The sequence below is a fragment of the Talpa occidentalis genome, unplaced genomic scaffold (assembly GCF_014898055.3).
Source record: "Talpa occidentalis isolate TD23 unplaced genomic scaffold, MPIMG_talOcc4v2.1 talOcc4.17, whole genome shotgun sequence".
NCBI classification, from domain to species: domain Eukaryota; kingdom Metazoa; phylum Chordata; class Mammalia; order Eulipotyphla; family Talpidae; genus Talpa; species Talpa occidentalis.
In genome coordinates this window covers 19,606,150-19,630,301 of record NW_023601754.1, presented here as the reverse complement: position 1 = coordinate 19,630,301, position 24,152 = coordinate 19,606,150, and the positions used below count along the sequence as shown (strand labels likewise).

The 24,152-nt window shown below is 44.0% G+C and overlaps 1 protein-coding gene across 2 annotated transcripts in view; it reads right to left on the bottom strand.

Moving 5' to 3' along the window:
• Positions 1–24,152, bottom strand: part of CDH13 (cadherin 13) — a 953,577-nt gene that overhangs the window by 192,455 nt on the left and 736,970 nt on the right. For both annotated transcript variants that reach the window (XM_054697025.1, XM_037516234.2), the window contains one exon: positions 15,443–15,621. In XM_054697025.1, the coding sequence (XP_054553000.1) occupies positions 15,443–15,621 (179 nt within the window). The remainder of the gene's footprint in view (positions 1–15,442; positions 15,622–24,152) is intronic.

The following is a 24,152-nucleotide window of genomic DNA, read 5'->3' as shown; positions in this document are numbered from 1 at the left end:
TCATTTTGGAGGATGCAGAAACCCAAAATTTAAAATTCACAATCTGATAAGTTTTCTCATTTTCTTTTCCGTAAATTCAGAAAATAATTGCAAGACCATGTGCCAAAGTATACTGGGAGGCCCGTTACATGTTACATGTGAGCGCTGTGATAGGTAGACACAGGGAAGGCAAATGCATAGAGGGGCCTCAAGTGTGTTCCTGCCTAGAGCAATGGAGGCCAGGAGAATGTACCCAACATTTTCAGGCTCTCTGAGAGGGGAGGGGGGTATTAAGGAAAGGAGAGGAAGCTTCCACTCATTTGTCTGTGCTGGTACCCAAGATACTGGTGGCATTGTGGGCTCATTCTCATAACATGCTCTGACAAACACATAATAAAGGAAAGGGAAGAAAAGAGTGGACAAAGAAAGCCATCGTACACATTGAAATACAATTATCTAAAATAGTAGAAAACTGATGTGGTTATGCATGTGCTTCTTGATCAATTATGAGATCTAGGGTCAAATCTAGTAATTACATTAATTTCAAAGCATCAGAGAGCCGGGTAATTTTTGGACACATTTTTCATCCACTGTGATATGTGATGTGAAGATATCTGTGATTTTGGCTGTTAGCAGTCAGAGAGCAGCAAATGTTGCCCTGGTTGCCTATCCCCAAAGGACAGGAGCTGTTTCTTCATTCCTATTCACAGGATCCCCTAACTCAGATTTTGACCAAAAAGTTCACATGAGGACGTTGGCTCTAGACAAGTTTACAGGAATTTTTTACAGAGAAGGGAGATGTTAAAGTAGCAAATTGTAATGCTTTATTTGGGCTGATTCTCCTTTTAAAAATTACAAGCCCACGTCACGATGGGCCTTATTTGGCAGAATGCTAATTGTCCGCGTATATGAAAGTGTTTCCTAATTTTAGAGACACCACTATAAACAAATGCTACTGAAGAAAAACATGCTTTGAAACCACTACTCTAGTCATCCCGGGAGACCAAGTGATCTCATTATCAGCTCTGACACCAGGTGTGGTTGGGGGTCTGAACAGTCTGGGCACCCGTGGAGAGAACAAGGCTGTTATCTCACTGGCAGCCCCTGTAGCACAGCCCCTGCATTAGAGCTTCTGTAACACAGTCCTTGCCTCACAGCCCCTGCATTAGAGCCCCTGCAGCACAGCACTGCATTGTAGTCCCTGCATTACAGCCCCTGTATTGCATCCCCTGCATCACAGCCCCTGCAACACAGGCCCTGCACTAGAGCTTATGTATTCCAGCCCCTGCATTGCAGTCCCTGCATTAGAGCCTCTGCACTACTCAGACAGGACACAGTTCCAGAGCAGAGAACACCAAGTCTAGGTCATAAACATGGACTTTTCTACCCTCCACAACAAAAGAAGTTTTTGAGAAAGCTTGCTGCTCCCCAGGACCTGGCTCCTGTCCCCATCAAACAGTAGAAACATTTGGCATGTGATGTTAACCACTTTCTTCCTCTTTAACAGGAAATTTGTGTTTGCAGGGCTCAAAAACCCTGTCCAAAACTGCACAGTAAGCCTGCAGAAGTGAATTAAGGGTTAGGTTGGAAGCTCCATTTTTCCATCCTCAGGTTTCTTTGTAGGGAACTGCACTCAGGATCAGGCTGGGCTCTTCTGGTGCCCCATCCATTTCGAGGAGCAGGCACCCTGTCCTGTCTAGAACAAAAGTGGCTGTGGACAAGGGGGCCCTGCTGCATTCTCTGCCTCTCTCCAACCTGGGAAAGGGATGGAGATTCTGGATGGTGAGTGTGGCCACTCTTAGCTAGCTTTCTCTCTGTCTCTCTCCCTCTCGCCCCTCTCGGCCCCAGGATCTGCCTCCCTCCCTCCTGGCCTCAGATTTTTGGGTTGGTCCACCGAGGTGTGGTCTGTGGTGGTCCCACTTAGCTTTTGATTGGGTGGGGCCAAGTCTGTAATTGAAGCATAAAGTTTTAGCCAGTTGATTTGGCCCCAGACTCACAGCTTTCCTAATCAGTCAGCACCACTGGTAACACCAGTCATGCTGTGTCTTCTCCTTAGGGGTTCAGTTTGGGAGGGAAAGAGAGTACATGACCTCCTAGGTACATGAACTCCTAGCACCTCAATACTAGAGCACGAACCTGAATGAACCAAGGCCTACCTGAAGCAGCCTTCAGCTTGATGAAGGTAACCATTCTCATCAATATATATTGACCACCTTGAGGTGCAAGTCTCTATAGGAGGCAGAGAACCATGTTTCTACAGAGACTAAGTCTGGGGTTACCGAATCAAAGGAGACCTGACATGCTCTCCTGTGCTTTTCATTAGGGCACGCCTCCTGAGGGCAACACTGGCATTTCCTTCCACCAGCTTAGCTGAGTTGGCGGACAGCCCCTGGCCTTCCAGGTCTTGGGCTTTCAGTAGGTAGGCCTTACTAATGTAACCTATCAGTAGATAGGTTGGCCAAGTGGGCTCCACCCCTGATTAGAGCATGTGTTATTCTTGAGTTTGCTCACTATTTTGTCACTGGTTAACAACAGCCTCCTAACCATACAAAACAGTTCGTATCAGTTTCCTAGGGCAACTATCACCCATGACTGCAGCTTGGAGATTTGAAAACATCGTGGATTGGTTGATTATCTTAGGTCCTGGAGGTCAGAAGTCCAGAGTGGGTCTCTCTGGCAACATCAAGGTGTCTGCAGGGCTGCATTCCTTTAGAGGTGCCAGGGAAGAAACTGCTTCCTGGCCCTTGGTAGTTTCTAGAGGCTGCCTGCATTCCTAGAACTGTGCCTCCTCCCTTCATCTTCAAAGTCAGCAGAGTTGCTTGCTCTCTCTGACTCTGTCATTCCTGTTCCCCGCACCCATACTTTATAGGGACCTTTGTGATTATATCAGCCTTGATGGAAAATCCAGAACAATCTCTGCATCTCAAATATCCTTGACTTAATCACATCTGCAAAGTCCCCTTTGCCCTGTAAGGTCACATACTCAAAGTTCTGGAGATCAGGATGAAGATGGTGGGAGGGTGATGGGGGACATTACTCTGTACACCACACAGGTCATATTATGAGCTCTACTTTACAGGTAAAGAAACTGAAGCTCAGAGAGGTGAAGGAAGTGAATGGGACAAGATCACACAGCTCATGGGACGCAGAGCCCTCCACAGACGTCTAGAATTTTTAAGCCTGAGCTCTAAGCCATTACACCACATGCCTTTCTGATGACAGCTGAGGGAAATTGAGTCACGCTAATCAAATGTGTGAAAAGACTCAGAGCAAGGATTGTGGAAACCCCTGATTAAGTTTTACAAACTCGCAGGCTGTCCTTGAGATGTCTTTAGCTTTTCCCTCACTATGGCTCATGCAATTTCTCCCAGCAGCCTGGGGGAGAACACAGCAGAAGCTTTGGGGTCAAGTACTGTTCCCTGGCACTCCTCTCAGCACATGAATGAGGTAGACAGGTTAGCCCGCAGGAATGTGGCTTCCCTGCTATAAAAGGGATGTGGCAAGCCGGGGAGTATCAGGGCCCTCATTTCACACCTGGCTGAACACATGGGTGCTGCCGGCGTTCACACAACTGCGCATGCGGCAGACACCCAGGTCCTCATGTGGAAGAGGTAGGAATGGAGGACGAGTCTCTCAAGTCTTCCTTACCCCAGAATGCCAGAGCCCAGGGAGACGGATCACTACAGTGAACATGGGCCACAGGGCGTCCTTCACGTAAAACAAGTGCACACCGCAATTCAGAAGACAAATGAGAGAAAAGAGCTACAGAAATTTAATTTGGGCCCCATAAATAGAGACGCCACTCACTGGAACTCAACAGTCATGTCAACAGATGTTCTTTGCAAAGGTCAAAAAAAATTCATTTCCCACGACTGTTCTACAAACACAGAAACACCCGCTGCGGGTCCTCCAGGCTTCAGCGGGAACCAGGGAATCGGCGCTGGCCAGACTCAGCAGCGAAGACGCAAATACGGCGAGTCAGCGAGAGAAATGAGAGCACTGATCGGCTCAGGCGGGGATGTTGTGACAAGATTTACCTTAATGTGCCATTAAAAACACTCTTCCCTGACATTTGAAATGTGCTGCTTGTGACTGGAGTTCACTGTGCCAGGCTTGGTCTGCACTGTTGCCTCCTTGACCCGCCACTGTGGAAGTCAGGCTCTGACCCAAAGGTGGGGTCCTGAGCCCCTCCATCCATCAAGGTGTGGTCTCCAAGCGGGGACTCCCCTGATATCAGGACTGCGAGGCAACTGCTTTCTAAAATGCTTAACAGAATTGTGTGTGTGTGTGTTTTAAGATTTATTTATTTATACATACAAGAACCAGGGTACAGGCCAGAGGTGTGGGAGGTGAGAGGGTTCATCAGAGACAGAGTGGGGAACAGAACAGGCAGACTGACTGAAATACACTGCTGAGGGGAGCAGCGGGCGAGTCAGGAGAGGTCTGCTGCGCCATGTAGCTCTCTGGCCGGGGATTGAACTCGTGCTGCAGTGGCTGTAGCTAGCTTCATAGTTTGCATTTTAACCCCTTGCGCCACCAGGGAGGCCCAGAATTGTGTTTTTATTCCAAAAACAATACATGGTCACAGCACCCAAAGTAGAAAATACAGAGAAGGCTCTGGACCTGATACTCTTCTCAGCATGCACTTGTATTAATTCTTAATTAACACGTACATCCTTGCCCTCATGATAGTCCTGGAGGGAGGAGCACAATTCCTATTTTACAGAGGAAGAAACTGGGGCACATTCTTAGCCCAAGGGGCTTTTCTCTGTATGGTGTTGCTTTCATGCCATGGAGCCCTCTGGGGACACAGACTGTGATGTGGGAGAAGGCCTAATGACATGGACACCATCATTATGGCCCCAGGGGTTCAGGTCCTAAAGTTCCCAGGATCACTCAGCTGGTAAGAAATGGGTATTTGAAATCAAGAAACCTGGACCTGAAGACTGGCCTTAGAAACTGCACTGTAAGAAAACTAAGATCACTTTTAGTCCTAAAATGGTCACCCTGACACCTTCACACAAAGACTTTCGTGCCTTGGGCACTCTGGAGTGCCCAAGTAGGCAGGATCTTCATGTTCCTCTAAAAGGCATGTTGAAGCCCTAACCACCAGTGGGATGAAATTAGGAGGGTCTTTTAAGAGGTTACTAGATTTAGATGAGGACAGGAGGGTGGGACCCCCAGGATGGAATTAGCATCCCATAAAATACGGAGATGAAACCAAAGCTTTCTGTCTCTGCCACGGGAAGACACGGTGATAAGATGTCTACTTGAATTTCTTACCAGTCCCTTGATCTCATACTTCCAGCCTCTAGAACTGTGAGAAATTTCCTATGGGCTGCTGCCTTAGACTAGTGGCGGGTTTTCTGGCCTCAGCGACCCTGCTTTGGGCCAACCCTGTTTGTCTGGGTATTTACCCATGAGGGATGGGTAGCGTTGGGTGTATGTTTTGGAAACTATTTGTCTTTTCTTTTGCATCTCTTTATTGCACACTAATTGTATTAAAGTTCCTTTCCCTTAAAGGCCTTATGCACCAGAGTATGTTTTGTGTGACAGATGGTAGAACCTATTTAGAGGAGGCAGGTTTGGAGGTTCTGGGATACTCCTCACCCTGCCCAGTAACACCTTTTCTCCACAACCTCTTTGTAGGGAGTTCTAGGAAGCAGCTGGGCTCAGCCACCTGGAAGAGGTTGCCTGACCAGCTTGGAAGCCCATATTCTCATGAGAACAGAAGCTGCCTTGAAACCTCAACATGTTTTGCTTTCCTGTGTTGAAAAGCAATTTCAGACTCTACTTCCCCTGTGATGGTACCATCCAAATAAATAATCAACAGCACTGAATCATATAGTAAATAGGGAGGAAAACGTGTGCAGGGGGAGAGATGTGCTTGTGAAGGCTCACAGCTCAGGGATCTCGAGACAGTCCACCCCTAGAACTTTGCCCACCTCACTCGTTGTTACCAGCATTAAGTTAACACAAGGATGTAGGAGAGCACTTAGGAGAGTGATGGATGCACAGCAGATATTCAAAGGTGTCATTTCAGTTCTTTGTTATTGTGGCCCTAATCTCAAGTTCAGGGCATTGGGAAGTGTGGGGCATCTCTTGGGAAGTGTCCCAAGCCTAGTCCAGAATGTCTTTTACTGTCTTCTGGTAACTCTAGGAAAAAAAACCTCAATTTCCCCTCAGAGATTTCTTTGGAGGCTGGAGGGGCAAGGTACCCAGCCCTTCCCTCTGCCTTAGTCCAGCCGTGCTGGTGGGAATAATTGCATCTGGGTTTCAGAATCAGCTCTAAGAGGAGCTTCCTCCACTGGGACATCTGCCCTTCCCACCTCTCGGGCCCTCTGTACCCCATCCTTTCTGCCATCAGGGGTCTAATATAACCAAAAAAGTCATTCCAAAATGGATCCATCTAGTATTTGCTCTCTGTCTAGACAGCACTTTCCATTTTACTATTTTTAGATAAATGATTTGTTTCAATTATTGAACCGAATTTTATGTTTAGAATTAACTACCAAGTGTCTGAGGTTATCTGTTTCTTAATCATGGAGGAAATGGACTGTTTGAGTGGAAAAAATGGAATCAGACCCATTATTCATGACCTAGTTCCTGTCTACATAACCAAGGTGATTAATGGATGTGATTCAATTATTTTGAAAGTGGACCTCAGACATAGATATGTGAATGCCAGTCAACAGAGGAAATAGCTACTATGTGACCATTTTGATCATGATGTAGTAGATTAAGGTTGGCCAACTATAGCTCACACATTAAACCCAGCCACCAGATTTGTGTTTCGATGACTCAGGAGCTAAAAATGTTTTTTACACTTTTTAATACTTATATTTAAATGGTTATATAAGCACCTACATAATACTCTGAATCTTGCCTCTTTACCCACAAACTGTAAAATATTCACACCTGACCCTTAAAGAAACAGTTTGCTGACCTTTAATCTAATAGAGGATCCTGTAATTTCAAGTCCCTTTCATTGCCGAATATGATATCATAGTGCCAGAGAGCCACTAAAATTGATCACACCTTTGGAACACCAAGTATTATTATCAATGAACTTCTATCCTATAGAACAGTCCAGCACAAGGAGATGCCATCCTCTTAAAACCAAACCGAAAGAACCCCAATAGTTTGAGACGCCATTATGTCTCGAAATGGTTTACTGCTAATCTGCCTTAATCTACATATTTTAGTTTATGGTCACCTTTCCTTAAAATGTTTTGCAGTGGAAACATCCCATGGCTGTTGTGATAATCCAGATCCTGGCTGGAGGCTGAATTTATGTGATTACTGTGAAATGGCTACTTTACAAAGGCTCTCAATCACCCCTCCGTTCCTTAAATTATATATGTTCTCAACAGGATGGGGGCATCCCCAAGAGTTCTAAGTCAGGACTGAAGTACGCATTCGTTCTAAACCGGAGGTGTTTCTCTCTGGTGAGGACATTAACAGGGCTGGGAGTTAGAACAATGTTATTTAGATACAATAGGTAGGAAATTGTCAATGAAGTGAAACCTACCTTAAAGCGCCAATCAGAGTTCCTGGCTTATGAAAGGAAATAAATTGCTCTCTAACAGGACTTTTGCAAAAAATAAAAAGTTTTTCAGCTTTTTTGGGCACTTTAGAGAAACTAAGACGGAGAGATTTGAAATGGCAGTAAAACAGAGGTACTCTAAATTCATCACCACCCTGCATTTTAAGTTATTTTTACCATATGAAAACAAAAAAAAAAAAAAAAAAGAAAAAGGGGAAAAAGCTTAGAGAATTAAACATTTGTCAAATCTGAAAAGATGAATTTCTCTTAATGACAAAGTTAAGTGTCTTTTGATTCAACATGTGCCAAGTAACTACTGATTGTCTAACGTCTTTAGATGCACAATGACAGAAGATAACAAAAACAGGCTGTTCTTATTAATCTATTTAACAACCGGCAAAATTTAGATTCAAGTGGTAACTCCTTGTCTCTCCCCTTGATAAGGCTACAAATCTTGGCGAATCAACTCATTATTCACCAAGCATCCTCGAGTCTGCCTCCAAAATGCCTCTCTGCTCATCACGTCTCTGTTAGCTTACCCAGCCTACTCTCCAAGTTACAGCCCTGGGAACGCAATGCTGCCTTTAAGAGAGCTGTGTTTAGTGTTTAAATATGGTTGGTGGTATTGCATTTACAGGAGGATATATCCATAATCCTTGGGATGACATTTGAAGTCCTTTGTAATCTTGAACCACCTCCCTATGCTTTCCCAGTATCTCTCTTTGAGGAACCCTCAACTCCCCAGTCTCTCAAGTAACTTATAAATATGCCAAGCATTAGCCCAGGCTGTTCTTCTCCCTGCCATGCCCTTCCCCACCTTCTTCACTGCAGGCCTCCATTCAGCCATCAAGGCTTAGTTCAAACAGCACATCTTTGTGTGTGTTTGCTCTTGACATGTCTCTTTTACCCCCTCACCAGGCGGCCTGACATTTGCATCCCTGATGCCTGGCTCTGTGCTGTGGGCTCAGCAGACACTGGACGGAGCTCCGTGCGTATGTACCAGCCATTTGCCCCTGAATTTGGGTAGCTGGATGGCTTTAGTGTCTCACTGAACTCTAAGAAACTGTCAGATTCCTTGCCATGTGGGCAGAGCATAAATGTACCTGCAGCACGAGGAAGGAAACCCACCTTCACATTACTTTTTCAATTTTTTGTGTATCAAGAAAATAACTAATATTGGCTAATATTTACAGGGTGTTTATGGTTAAGTACCATGCTAAGCACTTGACACATCTGTTTTAATTTTCTGGATAAGCTCATTATGATAGAGGGACTACGATTATCCTCATTGTGACAGGTGAAGGAGCTGAGACTTAGAGGGATTAGAAATTGGCCCAAGATCTCATAGCTAATCAGCGGTGGCAAGTGGACTATGAATCCACAGCGTCTGAGACCAGCACCCATGCCACTGGCCCATGCCTCTCAAACCAGGTTTCAGCTATGTTGAGGTCAGACTAGATGACTAGAGCCAGTATGAGCTTCCACAGCCCTACCGGGACAGGGGAATGGTAGTGTGCTTAGTAGTGCCCTGAGACTCATCTAGTGCTGCTGGGATTTATCCAGAATGGAGAAGAGAAGGACTCCATAAGGGGTGCCCTCTGCACCTCTAAACCCCTTGCTATCAGCAGGAGGCTGGCTTGTTTACCCCTGAATTTCAGGCCCCAGGGTTTAGCATCCCGCCTTGTGACTGTCCCATTCTATTTTATTTGCTGACACAACAGAGCTAGTGAGATTCTCATAGGGTGGTTCACCATCTGTGTTTCATTTGCAAGGATAATGCAATATAATAATGGTAAGATAATTTATTTACATCTACATCCCCCTCGATTTTTTAGCAGCAAGTGATAGGGAAAAAAAGGGAGGAAATTATTCTAACAAAAATATTTATGAGTAAATAGCTTGTAGAAATGGCGAGGATGCTACTATGGCAATAATTCTGGTCCCACCCACCAAAACAAAGAAAGATAATATTCCTGACAGCGTGATTGAATTGTGTGTAATTACTGCCAATGTTTTAAACATGATGATAATGAGAAAAGTATTAGCATTAGATCAGAGAGGCCCCCAAATATTTATTTTCCTGAGAGTGTGACAACTACGTCTATCTTTCATTCAAGGCTGGGGGATATGCTATCCTTTATTATGGTGATTTTTTTTTTTTTCAGACAGCCTGACTTGATATCATCATTTTCACAAATATTTTTCTTATGTTTCTGGAGATGCAGTCTACGTGACAATATTTTAACTTGGATCATCTCCACCAAACATATAGTTCTCTTTTGACTGGCAGTTTCACCTCGAGTTTCACTGACTATTTTGCATTGACTATTCCCCCTAACATTCTTCAGTTTTCTTCCCTGACATATTCAAGGACTTTGGAATCCTTCATAGCAAATAAATGCACATAAATCTAAAAATAAGCCCTGATGTGACACTTATCATAGAAAGAAGGAAGGAGATTCTTTCAGTTTTCACACTTTGGCCTAAATATTTGGGGCATTATAAAGTTTTAGAAAATCCTTTACCAGCTGAAAATAGAAAATAAATTACATTCACAGCCCTAATATCTTTTATTGTATGTACATATTTATGGGCAGGCTATCACTTTCCTTAGATTATCAGGAAGATAATACATAATAAGATAAAGGCCAATTCAAACCAAGAGAAGCACTCAGCTCAGATGCCTAAAAAAAAGTAAGGAGACTTTTAGGATGCAAATGATAAGATCACATTTTAAGGACCTCTTTTGGAAACTGTTTTCATTTGCTAAGTAAGTAAGTAAATAAATAAATACCCCCCCAACCCCTCCCAATCTGACCATTAGCTTCTCTGAGTAGTTGCAAATTGTGGCTGTGTTCAGAAAAATTGGCAGAATTCAGCTGATGAATTTCAGCCTAGCAGCCAAGATGATCAACTAAATAAACCATTTATCAAACGTTAGGGACCTTTATCTGATTTTATTTTGCAGTGCAGCCAGACATAGTTTAAAAACATAGACAGAGCTGTCAGAATGAGGGGCTGAGTATGGTTATGGAAAAGAATAAAACAGTGCCCCAAATGAACCCAATTTCGTTTAGTGGGATATATAGCTCTTATTTTCTCCAAATGTTTCCCCAAACGTTTAAGTTAGAGCCACAGATCTTCATGCCCATCCTATTCACCAAAGTATTTCTTAGTGCCCAGCGCAGTTCCTAACACAAGGCAGGTATAAAGTGAATAAATTAGATTACTAGATGATTACACGAGGGTAAGACTAAGCTCTCAACTAAAATAAAATCATTTTCTGTGTTTATGTGTCCATGCCAGGATGTGGATCTTGCAGTAAGTTCTGGGAAAATGCATGAGCTATTTACTCATTAATATCAACAGAAGGAACATCAATCTTCCACCTACCCACCCACGCAACAAATCTTTACTGTCTATTATTTAACTGCCAATTATGTTGGCAATGGGAATACAGAGGTGGGATAAAGACTCCAAATCTCTTGTCGGGACATGGTTTTGGAAGAACTTGTAATGGAAGTGCTCCATGTTGCCAAGTGAAACATGGATGTCCATTAACAGTTTATGCTAAGGCAACTGTGATACAAGGTCACACAGCTGAGATTAGGGATCAGCTGTGAAGATGAGAGATTGCAGTACAAGACTGCCTGGCTGTCCAGACGTATGCCTCACAGGACAAAGTAAACGTGGTCTGCATCATTTGGGGGACTCTCCTTTTTTCTGTCCTATGGGGGTAGAAACAATATGTACAGCTCTCAGCAGTACTGATGGGAATCAAAGTCTGGGTTATCAGCTGCCATGGAAGCTGATGAATTGAAAGGACCATGAACTGAATGGTACAATGCTTTGCTATTTGCAAAAGGAAAAGAGGTTATGCACATCTGGAAAGGTGATATAATTGTAATGCAGATGCCATTATTATAGATGTTACTGATGAAGAAATGGTACCAGAGAGGTTAAGTAGCTTTCCTAAGGTCACACAGCGGTTCAGGTAGGGAATTGACACCTGCAGTCAGCATCCTGCAGAGCAAATTGCATGTAAAAGGTACTTAATGAATGTTCTTTAATTACTATCATCCGCAGGTTGGAAAAGACATCAAGGCTATATACTTCACAGGTTAACCAAATCCATTCTGTGGCCTCCTACTAGGAGCAGTCCATATTTGAATCCATCCCCAAAGGGATGCCTGCACTTAACATTTTACTACAACCAGTCAAGATGATGACATACAGCCTCCGTGGTGGCACAAGGGGTTAAGTCTGAGCACTATCAAACTATATGCAGCCACTACATCACTAGCTCGATCTCTGGCCAGGGAACTGACCCACATGGCATAGCAGACCTCTCCTGTCTCGCCCGCTGCTCCCCTCAGCAGTGTATTTCAGTCAATCCTCCTGTTCTGCTCCCCACTCTGTCTCTGGTGAATCCTCTCACTCCCTACACCTCTGGCCTATATCCCTGCTCTTATATACATAAATAAATAAAATAAATCTTTAAAAAAAAAGATGATGACAATAGCTCCTATTTATTTAGGACATTGAAACCTGGTCTCTGATTATTTTGATTATTCTGATCCTCACCAACAACCTTTTTGAGGTAAGTGCTGCTGTTCCCATCTTATAGGTGAATAACTAAGGAATGGTGAGGTCAAAAGACTCACTTTCTGGATTGAACTGTGCTCCTCCCCAAAGATATGTTGCAGTCTTACTACCCCCACTTTTACTACCCAGTGTGACCTCATTTGGAAATAGGGTCTCTGTAGATACAATCAAGTAAAGATGATATTATTGGGGTGGGTCCTAATTCAATGTTACTGGTGTCCTACCAGAAGACATAAGCATAAACAGAGGGAAGACATGGTAGAGACACAAAGCTAGAGGTGGAAGTTGCTGGGTCTATAAGCCAGGGATTTCTGGAAACCACCAGAAGGTAGAAAAGGCAGGAAGGATTCTCCCCTCGAGTCTTCAGAAGGGGCTTGCCTTCCTTCTCCCTTGGCTGACTGCCTTTGCCCATCCTCCCTGCCTGAAGGTAGTAACTGAAAAATCAAAATGAAAAGTCACGTCTACAGTGGTTTCTGGAACCTCCACTCCCAACTATATGAGGGCCACAGGGGCAAACTGGGCCATGTCAGTGGCCCCTGTCGCGGACAGAGAAACTGTCTCATTGCACATACTTGTGGTATGCAGCCCTCCGACATGTGATTTGAGACACTATGAGCTTAATAATGGTTTGAATTCTAGCAATATTTATAGGGGTCCCAGTGGGGTATTTTCTTGAAAATAAATGGTGCATGAATCTGTTCTAATGTCTGTCCATACAGTCCCAGATGTTGGACCACACTTAAGATGGGACACTTGCTCAGAAGGTATCCAGAGTTAACAAAAACAATTCACCATCCTGCTGAAGGAACCTGTTCTGTACACGTGAGTCATAAAGGCGAGATGTAAAGCCCCGCCAACTGGGGGACATTGATTGGGAGTCTGATGTGTAAGCTCTGTTCCTTTAATGATGAATAAGTTGGAGTCACATTTTACCCTTTCAGCAAACTTGCTGAAGAGAAGCTTACCACAGCACTAGTAAATAGACAGGCTCGCCTAAATTCAGGGACATTTCTTTCTTTCAGCTCATACTTATGTTGCGTGGGTCAGCACTGAACTCTGGAAACCCTCACGGGAAAGTGACATTTTTCATTCATTGTCATTGATTTTCCAATTGCACTTAAATTGCGTTTATCTTTTTTTGGAACTGTTTATGTATTGTGGCTAGAAATGCTTAATTCAATGCCTATAATTGTATACTTATTGCAACTTAACAAAAACCCAAATGAAAAGATCACGAGCTTGAAACACATTTGTCCCCACAATAAACCTTAAAAATGGAATAATCCATTATATTATCACTTTGATTTATAAGGAGAAACTTGCAAAACATTTCCCATCAGTAAAAAGAGAAGCTGAGATGGAAAAATCACTGTATTTGAGCTTTCCCATGTAAAAAGACTTTGCAAGTAACTTTGGGAGAATTAGGGGTTACAGGAAAGCTGGAGAGTGTATGCATGAGTGTGTGTGTGTGTATGGGAGTGTGTGTGAGTGTGTACATGTGCACACATGCTGGGTGGGGAATAGATAGTCATTATTTGCCTCCAAAGAAGGTAACAATCAGGTCATCATAAAAATAGGGAGAGTTGGTAAGAAAATGGGAGACAAAATGAAGAAGTGGACTCATATTATTTTTGAAATAAATCAATTTTCCAAGAGACAATCCCATTTTCGACGCAAATTTCATTATCTCCCTCCCTCCCCAAAACTTCCCATTTCTAGCCATTGTCACCAACCTCTGAAGTATGATATCTTCCTGTCATTTCCACACATTTCTGCCTCCATACCAAACCCTACATTGTTAGGAGTTTTAGGAAGCTCAAACTGTGCCAGGTGGTGAGGATGTCAATATGCCTATGATCTCAGTCTCTGTTCTCAAGAAATTTACACTAGGGCAGAGTTGCCCAGTAGGACTTCCTGGGATGATGGAATATTCTATGCCTGCAGTAGTTACTGGTCATATGTGGCTATTGAGCACTTAGAATGTGGAGCATTTAAGAGAAACTGACCTTAACGTTTTAATTTTGATTACTATAAATTAAAACTTAAAGATCTGCATGGGACTAGTGGTCAGGACAGCACAGGTCTAGACCAGAGGACGGGATATTCGTTAAAGAGACAAATGGCAACTACGGAGACACGCGACAGACACTGTAGGAGTGTTTGTAGGCAAATGAGTCGGAGGCTGGACGAAGAAGACTGTGAAGGACCGAGGTGGGAGATGGTTCCTTGGAGGGGGGACCTAACCCAGAATTGTTGAGAAAATAGTGGGGAAAAGCAGAAAGGCATTGCTGATCTGGGGATTAGTTTAATCAGAAACATTGACGGGAAAATGCAAAGCCCGTTCTGGAAACCCACCAGGTACCAACGGCAGATTGTACTGTGGAAGGTCAAGGGTGACTGCTGGGGTCATGTCTGTGGGATGGTGTCGTGTAGGAACTGGAATTCCAGGATGGAGGCAGAGTTAGGGTGGATGGAGGGGTGATGGCAGGAGGGAATCCCCATGTCTTTTTATGTGCTATGTTTGAGGGGTCAAGATACCCCAATTGAAGGTGACCTGCTGTGAGCCACGGGGTGGACCCAGAACTCAGGGAAAAGGGCAAGTCAAAGTAGGCACAGGAGGAGGTAACAGCAGGGAAAATGTCTCTGACCTGCCTCGACTGGACTGTGCCACCCGCTCCTCGCCACTGTCACATCTGCAGTGATTGATCAACCACCTGTGGAAATTAGGTCCCGAATTTCCCAAATTTCTGATTCTCAGAAAGGTTGGCAATTGGATTTTTTTTAAAAAAAGAAATATGAAATCTGAATAGTCTGCTATGGCAGCTTATTAGAAAACCTTTATGACATCCTGGGCCAAGCCAAAGAGCAGGGGTGTGGACAGCCGAGGTGACAAGAGCAGAGATGAAGGAAGAGAGAGAGTCCAGGGGGAAACTGGTGAGCATGTGAGAAAGAAAAGCAGTTGAAACTACTTGAGTGTCCTTAACCTTGGATGGGGCTCCTTCCTGCCCACTTCCTTCTTCCTCCCTTGCCCCCCTCCTGATGGAGCAGAGGAGTCCTGGGGAGGACAGCAGAGTGCAGGATCAGGCGGGGAGCAGAAAAAGTGGTCGGCGAAGAATCAGGCGCATGGGGTGGAATGGACATAGAATGGTTCCAGAAGATGTGGGCTTTTTCAGTGTGTGTGTTGGGATCAGACGATATCCCACAACCCTTTATAGATTTTCCGCCCAGCCACGTGTCAATATCTCCTTTTGGCCTTTGCCACATCCAGCACCACCTTGTCCCTGGTGTGCAGCCGCCGTTGATTCCACTCACCTCCCGGTCCAGCAGTGCGGGGGACACAACGGTCACGATGTCTCCTTTCTCAGGGTCGATGTAGAACATGTTGGGAGACGGTTTGTCAGGCGTCTGCTGGCGGATGTTATATCGCAGAAGGGCATTATCTGTGGCCGGGTCATCTGCGTCGAAGGCTGTCACCCGCATCACTGTGGTGCCTAAGGGGGCAGGACAAAGGACAGGAGAGGGTCACAGGGGGTGACAGTGCTGGGCAGAGCTGCTCCCTCCTTCACCCCGGCAATGGCAGTGGAGTCATGTGCCAACCACTTTCCAAATTTAAAAAGAAAAGCCTCATGGAGCTTTCTTTGACCTTCCCTCCCCAAACCATCATGTTAAAAGACCCGAAATAAAGAAATCTTTGCTGTTCAGCAGACTGACAGCTTAATTTTTGTCTTCTGAGATATGCTGTTCATTTTCACGGACTTCCATTCTACTATGGATATGATTCTGTGGCAATGGCCTTCATTTTAAAGGCTCTTATTTAACACCTACTATGTGTGGTGTTATGGGCCAGGATTGGGGAGCTAGAAGTGCAAAAGGCACAATTAATGGGGTCCAGTGGTCAAGATTAGTAGGAAGGAAAGCATAGAAAAGGTAATAGCATCTCTCAGGGACATCCAGAGAGGGCATTATGAATAGAGAGAAGAATCAACTCATTTAATCTGGGTTCAGAACAGCCCCTTCCACAGACACCTAAGCGATGTGCAGGTGTGAGCAAGGTGAGGACAAGCACCTCAGTGGGAAAGGCAGTCCTGTAAAGGGCAGCAAGAGCAAAGGTGAATGGAGACGCACTGTCTTAGGCACTTGGAATGTAAAGCTGAGGATGACACCTGGACCCTTCGGGTGTGTGAAGGGTGGGTGAGGGTGTCAGATACTGGGTGTTGTCCACACACGGCTGCGATGAAGAAGTGGCATAGACACTTCAAGAACAATGAAGCAGCAACTAGTAAAAACAGAAAGCACTAATTCTCTACTCTCTTAGCATCCGCCTTGGAGAAAAGCTCGCACATGTCTATAGGAGCTTTAACAAGGATTTTCGCGGCAGGATTATGTATCAGAGTGAAAAATCTGGAAACAACCCGACTGTCCAACAACAGAGGACTTGCTGAATGATGGTATCACCACACCTTGGTATTATTTTTAAAGAGGTCGAAGACCTAACATGGAAGACACCCAAGGTGGAGTATTATGTGAAAAATACCAGGGGGAAGATGTTATCCATAGCAAGATGTCATTTTTGTGACCTGCTTGCACACAGACAATTCCACGATGCTTTATGTGTCTATTTTACAGGTATGATTTCTGTCTGTGAACTCACAGAAGGTCAACATAGGTGAACTTCACACTGGTTATGCTGAATAAATCTGGGCAAAGACGGAGCTGGGGGTGGTCACAAGGGCAGATGCTGGCCCTGTCTGTAATATTCTGATCATTTTTACAAGGAGAATGCTCTGCTTTTGCCATTAAAATTTGATTAAAAAAGATCATAGATTCAAGTACGCATAGAAGCGTGATCAAAGCAGAACCAGGCACATTTGCTTGCTGGTCTTGGCAATAGTAAACCCTCCTATTTAGCTCAGGGTGACCTGCCTGACCATGAATTTTTATTGCAATTTACTCTTCTATGAATACAGGACCCCGCTTTCTGACTCTGCACCTTTCTGGACCCACAAAATGTTAACCAACTGGTTAGAGACAAAAGCAGTAGACTTGTAGATCCTATTGAAGATATTCACATGAAGAAAATAAAGAAGCTTAAAAGAGAGAATTCATCAAGCTCAGTAACCATCCAGTATGACTTTCCCTTATATAACAGTGCTTCTCAAACCATCTACGCCAGTTCATTTCCCTCCACAATTAGAATCATATTATCAGCCATTAGGTCTGATCGATTGGGCAAAGAAGGGGGATCTGACCACCCTACGATTGGATCGATTTGTTAAGTAGTCTCTGTTAACTTCACCAGTGCTTCCGTTAAGTCAGATGCATCAAGACACATTTGCTACTCAACCTCGTTTCATCCTTTGCTTCTTTGTAAGATTGTCATAGGACAAAATTCATCGTCCAGTGTGAGTGGAAATTCTTGCCATGTGCGGTCCCCTGGTCTTTAGAAGATATCAACAAGCCTTTTGGTTCTCCATTTCCTGTTGAATCATGCTATACAATTGCTCTGAGGTCCAGGTGGCCACTGCCAGTCCATCAGCATCTAGAAAATCAGCCCTGTTTAGAGGGTTTATATCAGAAGTCAGAGGCAAATTTTAGAGCCACAATCTCATCCAGAGATTTTCTTAGTGAGTTCTTTGTGGCCAAAGGAGAGAAGCAGACCTCTACCCCAGTTCCACATGCAACAGTCTCAGGTTAAGTATACATGACCCAGTGCCTTACCCTTTGTTCATGTCTAATGCATGTTTGACTGATGGAATCTGTGCCCTATTTAATCTGCCTTTAATTGAAGTCATAGATGAACAAGCAAAAGTATACAAATGAAGTCATCACAGCTTGAGGCTGCCATATGCATTAGAATGATTACGAGGAGAAAAAAAATGAGCTCTCCAATGGATGAATCTTCAGTTTTTCACCAGGAAACTCACTGATGTCTTTCTGTTGTTTTTATTGATTTGATAATATAATGTGATAAAAGGTTATCCTGGTATAGTTCCAAGATTATACAAAATGCTTTTTGTTTTAATAAATTGTTGGGGAGCAAGTGAACTTGGCCTTAAGCCTTGATTTTGACTTAACCCAGTTGTGATACATAAGTGGATTTATGTTTAAGGCTCACCTCTCTGGAGAATGAATGTGCCTAAGTCTTATAAACAGGTTTGCAACATTGAAGGAAATGACTTTGGGGTAGGAAGCCTAGATTCAGGTCTTTACTAACTACATGAACTTGGCAAGTTATTCAACTCTCCTTGAGACTCAGCATTCCCAACATGAGGCTATTCATAATACCCTTCTCTTGGTCACTGTTAGGATTTAATGGAATAATAAAGAACTTGGTAGAGTGCCTGATACACTTGTATTCTGAAGAGGTTGCCTTTTATCACCAAATCTTCTCTGGTTCTGAGACTGTCATGGAAGTGCAGGTAATGGCCCCAGACAAAAGAGCTCAGAATTATGTTGAGCATAAAACCTGGTCCTGGGTATGGCCAGATGAGTCTGGTGCTCATCAGCTTTCAGTTGCCTGTCTGAGTTCCAGTCCATCAGGTAGGTCCAACTCTCTGCTCCTTCCAGTCCTTCCCCTGGATACTCTCTTAGGATTTGTATTCTTCCAAGTTCCACAGTGGCTGGATAAACCTTCTCCACTAGTATTCCCTAAATGGTACCTAAGGGACTCTGGTTCCAGGGACTCAGCAGAGAAACATACTTGGGAAACATGCCTTGGAGAAGAAGGTTTCCTCCTGGAGGACTTCTAGGAGCCCTTAATGAACAAGTGCATGTTAAAAATCTCCAACATTTGCAGCGTTCCCAAACTCCTGTTGATGATGGACCATATGAGGCCCTGGGTGTCCAGACTGTGTTTTGTTCATCTGTGTGAGCTCAATATCTGCCACACAGCAGGTCTGCTCTCAAGGTTCTTTGAGCAGGATTGCAGCCTTGCAATTCACAGTTGCTGACTTACTCCATGCTACTTAGAAACCACAAGTAACTTGTCTACTGCTTATCTCTGAGCAGTGGACACAACCAGGCATGCTCACTACTACTTCTGAGCTCTTTTGGCTCTTGCAGGCCCTTGTTAGATTCAGCAGACTCCAGGCCCAAGGCCACTGTTCAGCAGGTAGGTGCCAGGACAGCTGTTCTATTGCCTGTGGATGGCACCTGAGCACTATCCTGAGACCAAGCCCACCCCTGGACTCTAATAGTGGGCTCATTTGTCTCCATTAGCTCAGAAGCTCCACACTAGGGCTTATCTTGTGCCTCTGTGTGCTTCCCGACAGCAGGGAAAGTATAATTATATGATAGACACACATGTAGGTCCTCCACATAATACATTTCTGTCTTCTCCCTCGTCACAATAGTCTCTTAAGTGTCAAAATAAATGATAATCACTCTGTCACTCCCAAAACCAGATGAACTAGTAGTGACACCCCCTCCCCCACAAAGCAAAATGAAAGAATTACAGGCAGCTAGTTCAAAGTCTCAATTCAGTCATCATTTTCCATTTGGAGCACATGCCTGCCAACACGAAGGCCTCTTGGTTGTATTTCCCTAGTGAAAGGAAAGTTCCCTTTGGTGTCCTGACCTTGAAAAGCCTGTGTTTGAAGCTTGCTTCCCTGTGATGGAAGCCCAGTCTGAGCCTTGACAAGAGGAGTCAGAAGGGCAGTGGCTGTTTTCAACCTCTGGGAGAGGTCAGCCAGTCTTGAGAGAGGGAGGTGACATCATTCTCTTCCTGAAAATTCTTCTGCTTCATCCCCCACATTTCCCTCCTGTGATTGAAAGTGCCAGCCTTCTATTTTTTTATCCCATAAGAGAAGATTTCCTGGGGGCATGGCTGCCCAGGTCTGTACCAGGCACCAGGTTTCTGATAGTACAGCTTGGGCGACTGGACACTTTCCAGGGAGATGCGGAATCCGACAACCAGCATGAGCTCCTTGGACGTGATGAAATGGCACGTCCTCATAAAACTTCAAACTTGGAAGAAGAGGAATTGCAGTCTGGTGCCCCCCAAACACCGGCCTCTGAGATGGAATCATGTTAGAGAGGAGCCTGAAGGCTAGTTAAAAACAGCGGTACGTGGATACTTCGATGCACTGCCTACTTAGTTTGTGTTTATTCCCCAGGTGAGGAAAAAAAAAGCCCACAGGTTTTGTTGGCATCTCAATTTGGTGGGTCCATTGAGAGGGACCCAGAAGTGGGTAATATTTTAGAATTTAGCCCCTTGGGGCATATGATGATCTGAAATTTAATTTCTTTTGAAGATTCTTTAGATTGAAGGAATTCTGGGCACACCAGTTAGAGAGAGTTCTAGACATGGGGAGACATTCCAGCCCAGTTTGCCCAGGAAGGGGAGGGATTCCATGCAGTCTTGTGCAAACCAGAATGACCTTGTCACCCTACAGGCAAGCCTTGCTTTCAGATTTAGACATAACTTGTGGCCAAGGCCATAAGTGCCCAGGCAAGAGAACTGTGGGAGTATGAGGGTGGCATCCTGGGACATGGGCTGTGGACATTCCTTCCACTCACCCTGTCACACCAACAGGGCCTGCTTTCTGACCCAGCAGCTGACACAGCCCCCTTCTCCTGACAGTCCTTAAGAGAGGAGAGAGAGATGAGTTGAGCAAACTCAGGGCAGAATGCACTAGAGGCACAGCTAGGGACATGAGCTGTCTAATTTGAAATTCTGGCCTCACTAGTTACTAGCTGGGCATCTGAGGATACACTCCTTTATTTTGCTCCACTTTGTCCTTTACAGAATAGCATCTCCCTTGACAGGCTGTGTGGGCACTGGGTGAAGGGAGGCAGTGTTTCTCAATCTTGCTGGCTTGAGTTTTTCATTACCACCTCTCCTTTCCAAGAGTCCTGGAGATGTTTTTTCCTACTTGCCACCCACTGCCATCAGATACTGTCTATCTATCCGTGTGCTATGGCATTTTGGAGGGTCACCAAGCATCGCAGGACCTGAGTTTTAATCCCCTAGCACCACATCACCCCTTGGTGGTGGTATCGTATCCATGGGGAATGTATACACTAATGAATATAAAACCCAGTGCTGGAACAAGGGAAACATTTATCATTATTTTTATTGAATGCCATGATTTGCTTGTTCCAGGGGGCTGATGGGACACAGTGAAATGGTGAAGAGTATGATGTCTTGGGACCCAGCCCTTTAGAGTCCCACCCCCCCTAGTTCTTGGACTCACACACACGAACTGAGAATCACGATTCATTACAATCTCACAAGGAAACATTTCCTTTCTTCCCGAGATAAGCCTGAACATTTTGGTTTAGTCCACATGTGCATGACTCAGCTTCCTCTGATCTTGCCAACTTTTCTGTGTGCACAGCAATTGACAGGGCAACAAACTGTCACGTGATCAGTTGACAAGCCAATTGGAATCCAGAGGCAGCCCACATTCTGCAGCAAGGGCATTACCAAAAAGTCACCAAATAATAGATGGTAAGTAATGTCTTCTTTTCCCATTGACCTACATTAGCAATTCAGACCTGCTTTATCTTCATTGGAGGGGGTGTCCAATTGGAAGTCACTCCTCATAATTCACTTTAAATTTTTCTGCTTTTCTCCAAAACACTTGACTAGCAAGCAGGTCAAACAGGAGGGGGCTGGCTCTCTACTCTGTTAAAGCCCTGTCCTGATATGCAGCCAGAAGAGACACTTCCCACCTCACCTTGGGAGGTGCTCTGATCTGAGGTTAGGGGAAAGGCAGGTTTAGACCAAACACAAAGCCTGGAACATTGAGTTTGTTCTTCCTTGCTCCTTCCCTCTAATAATCTAGCAACTACCATTCACCAGCACAAAGATTCCTCTCATGTTCTTCCTATGGTAGTTGGGTTGTGCATTAGACCCAGGAAGTTCTTGATAATGTGAGTTATGATGAAGAAGCCAATGACAGAAGCCCTGACCCATGGGCTTTGAAGGTGTGACTCTGGCAACATTCCCAGAGCTTGGCTGTGGGAGCTGGGTCAGGAGCAAGAAGCTCAAACACACATCCAATATTGGCATAGGTAACTTACACAAGTAAAGTTATTTCAAGACAGTTGGGAGTGGTGGGGACTGTGACAAACTGAAAGGTATATGTCCCACCTAAGGGGCAGCAGCATTTTAATTTAGGTAATCACTGAACTTCTGAGACGCAAGTCTGGAGAAGCCAGATCTTTTGGTTTTTCAAGAAAAGGTGGAATCAGGACTTTTATATAAACTGTCCAAATGTTTGTTTTGTTTGAATTTAAAAAAATGAAGGATCACTGAATGGGAATAGGAAGACCAAACAAATCAAGTGATGGTAGACTTGGGTCCAAGTCTCATCAGTCTTCAATGTTTGATCTTAAGGATTGGGAGAATCAATTATTTCTCCCAAAGTCATGAACTAAATATTGTGAATGTGCTCTGGTGTTAGATTACTACTTAAAAAACTAGCTGGTTCATATTACAGGGGTTAGCCATGTGACTTCCTTTGGCCACTGGGACACATGAAACATATACAATGAGAAGCTTGTCCTCTGGAGCCCCACTGCCTAGATATTTGGGCTCCCCCACTGGAAGGACCACATGTCTGGGAATGACTGCTCCCTGGCTGACATCCCTCATTAGACATTAAACATTAAGTGGAGGCCACCCTCACCATCTGGTTGAACTTCGAGGTGACAGCAGCCACATCAGCAACCCAGCAAGACCAGCATAAGATCCACCCAGCTAAACCTACCCCAACTTGAAATCATGAGCAAATAGATGATTGTGGCTCTAAGCCTCTAAGTTTCATTACACAGCAAGAGTAACCGAGAAAGGAATACACATGGAATAATCTTCACATTACAAACCAGAAAATATTGCATAATTAAAAAAGTTTTTCTTTGATGTGGAAGTAATCAAACAGCACAGCAGTTTCAGGGCATGGATCAAAATAAAAAGGGGCAGGCACAGGAAAAAATGGCTAAGACTAAAATGCAACTTTTTTCCCAAATATTGGTCTTTGGGGGCTACTAAGGCTGTACTTTCAGTTTGTTTAGTCAACCTACAAGGGATCCTTGCACTCCTTAGAGCAATGGTCTTCAACTGGGGATTGGGAGTGGATATTATCCCCCAGAAGGTATTGAGTAATATCTGGAGACATTTTTGGTGATTATAAATAGGGCAGAGGCAGTGAAACTGACATCTAGTAGGTGGAGGTGAGCAATTCTGCCCACCATCCCACAGTGCACAGGAACCCCCCCACCAAAAAAAAACAAAAAACAAAAAACAAAACCAAAAACTCTAGCACAAACACAAAGAATAATCTAGCCCCCAAACAACAATCATTCATAACAGGGCCCCTAAAAGTAATGATACTTTCAAAATCCCACATCTACTGAAACCACAAATTACCCTCTCATCCAGATTAGAAGTTCACTGCTCCAGGAATCTAGAAAACTTAAATAAGGGACCAGGAAAATGAATAACTATAAGAAAGTGAAAATCAAAATCAACAAAAAACTATGAACCAGAGACACTCTGGGGGGTAGAGGGCGGGAAGGGAGGGATTGGGGTCAAAATAAGGGGGTTGCAATTGTATGGGGAATATAAAAATAAAATTTATTATAAAAAAAAAGAAGTTCACTGCTCCTAATATTGTCTCTACTGCATCTATTCCCCACTCAATGACTCAAATATAAATACCATTGACTATTCAAATATACATAATATATAATGCTTAAGAACATGCTAAAACTCATACCACTTAATTTTTCTGGTTAAATTTTGTGTAACTCAAAGCATGCAAGTCTTCAGACACTAGGATGCTGCTTTGTATGTATCAAGAGTTGAGTAAATAAATGGGTGAGTGAATAAATAAATGAATAAGGTGAATAAATGAATAAGGGATAAGTGGTTTTATTATCATCTTTCTTCCATTATAGCCTAAGGTAAGAATGAAGGTGGAATAGGAAATAGGTAAATAATTAATGTGTGGATTGCACTAAATATTAATTCCCAGGCAAATTTCAAACAATAGGTCTGTTGTCTGCATCGTTTATA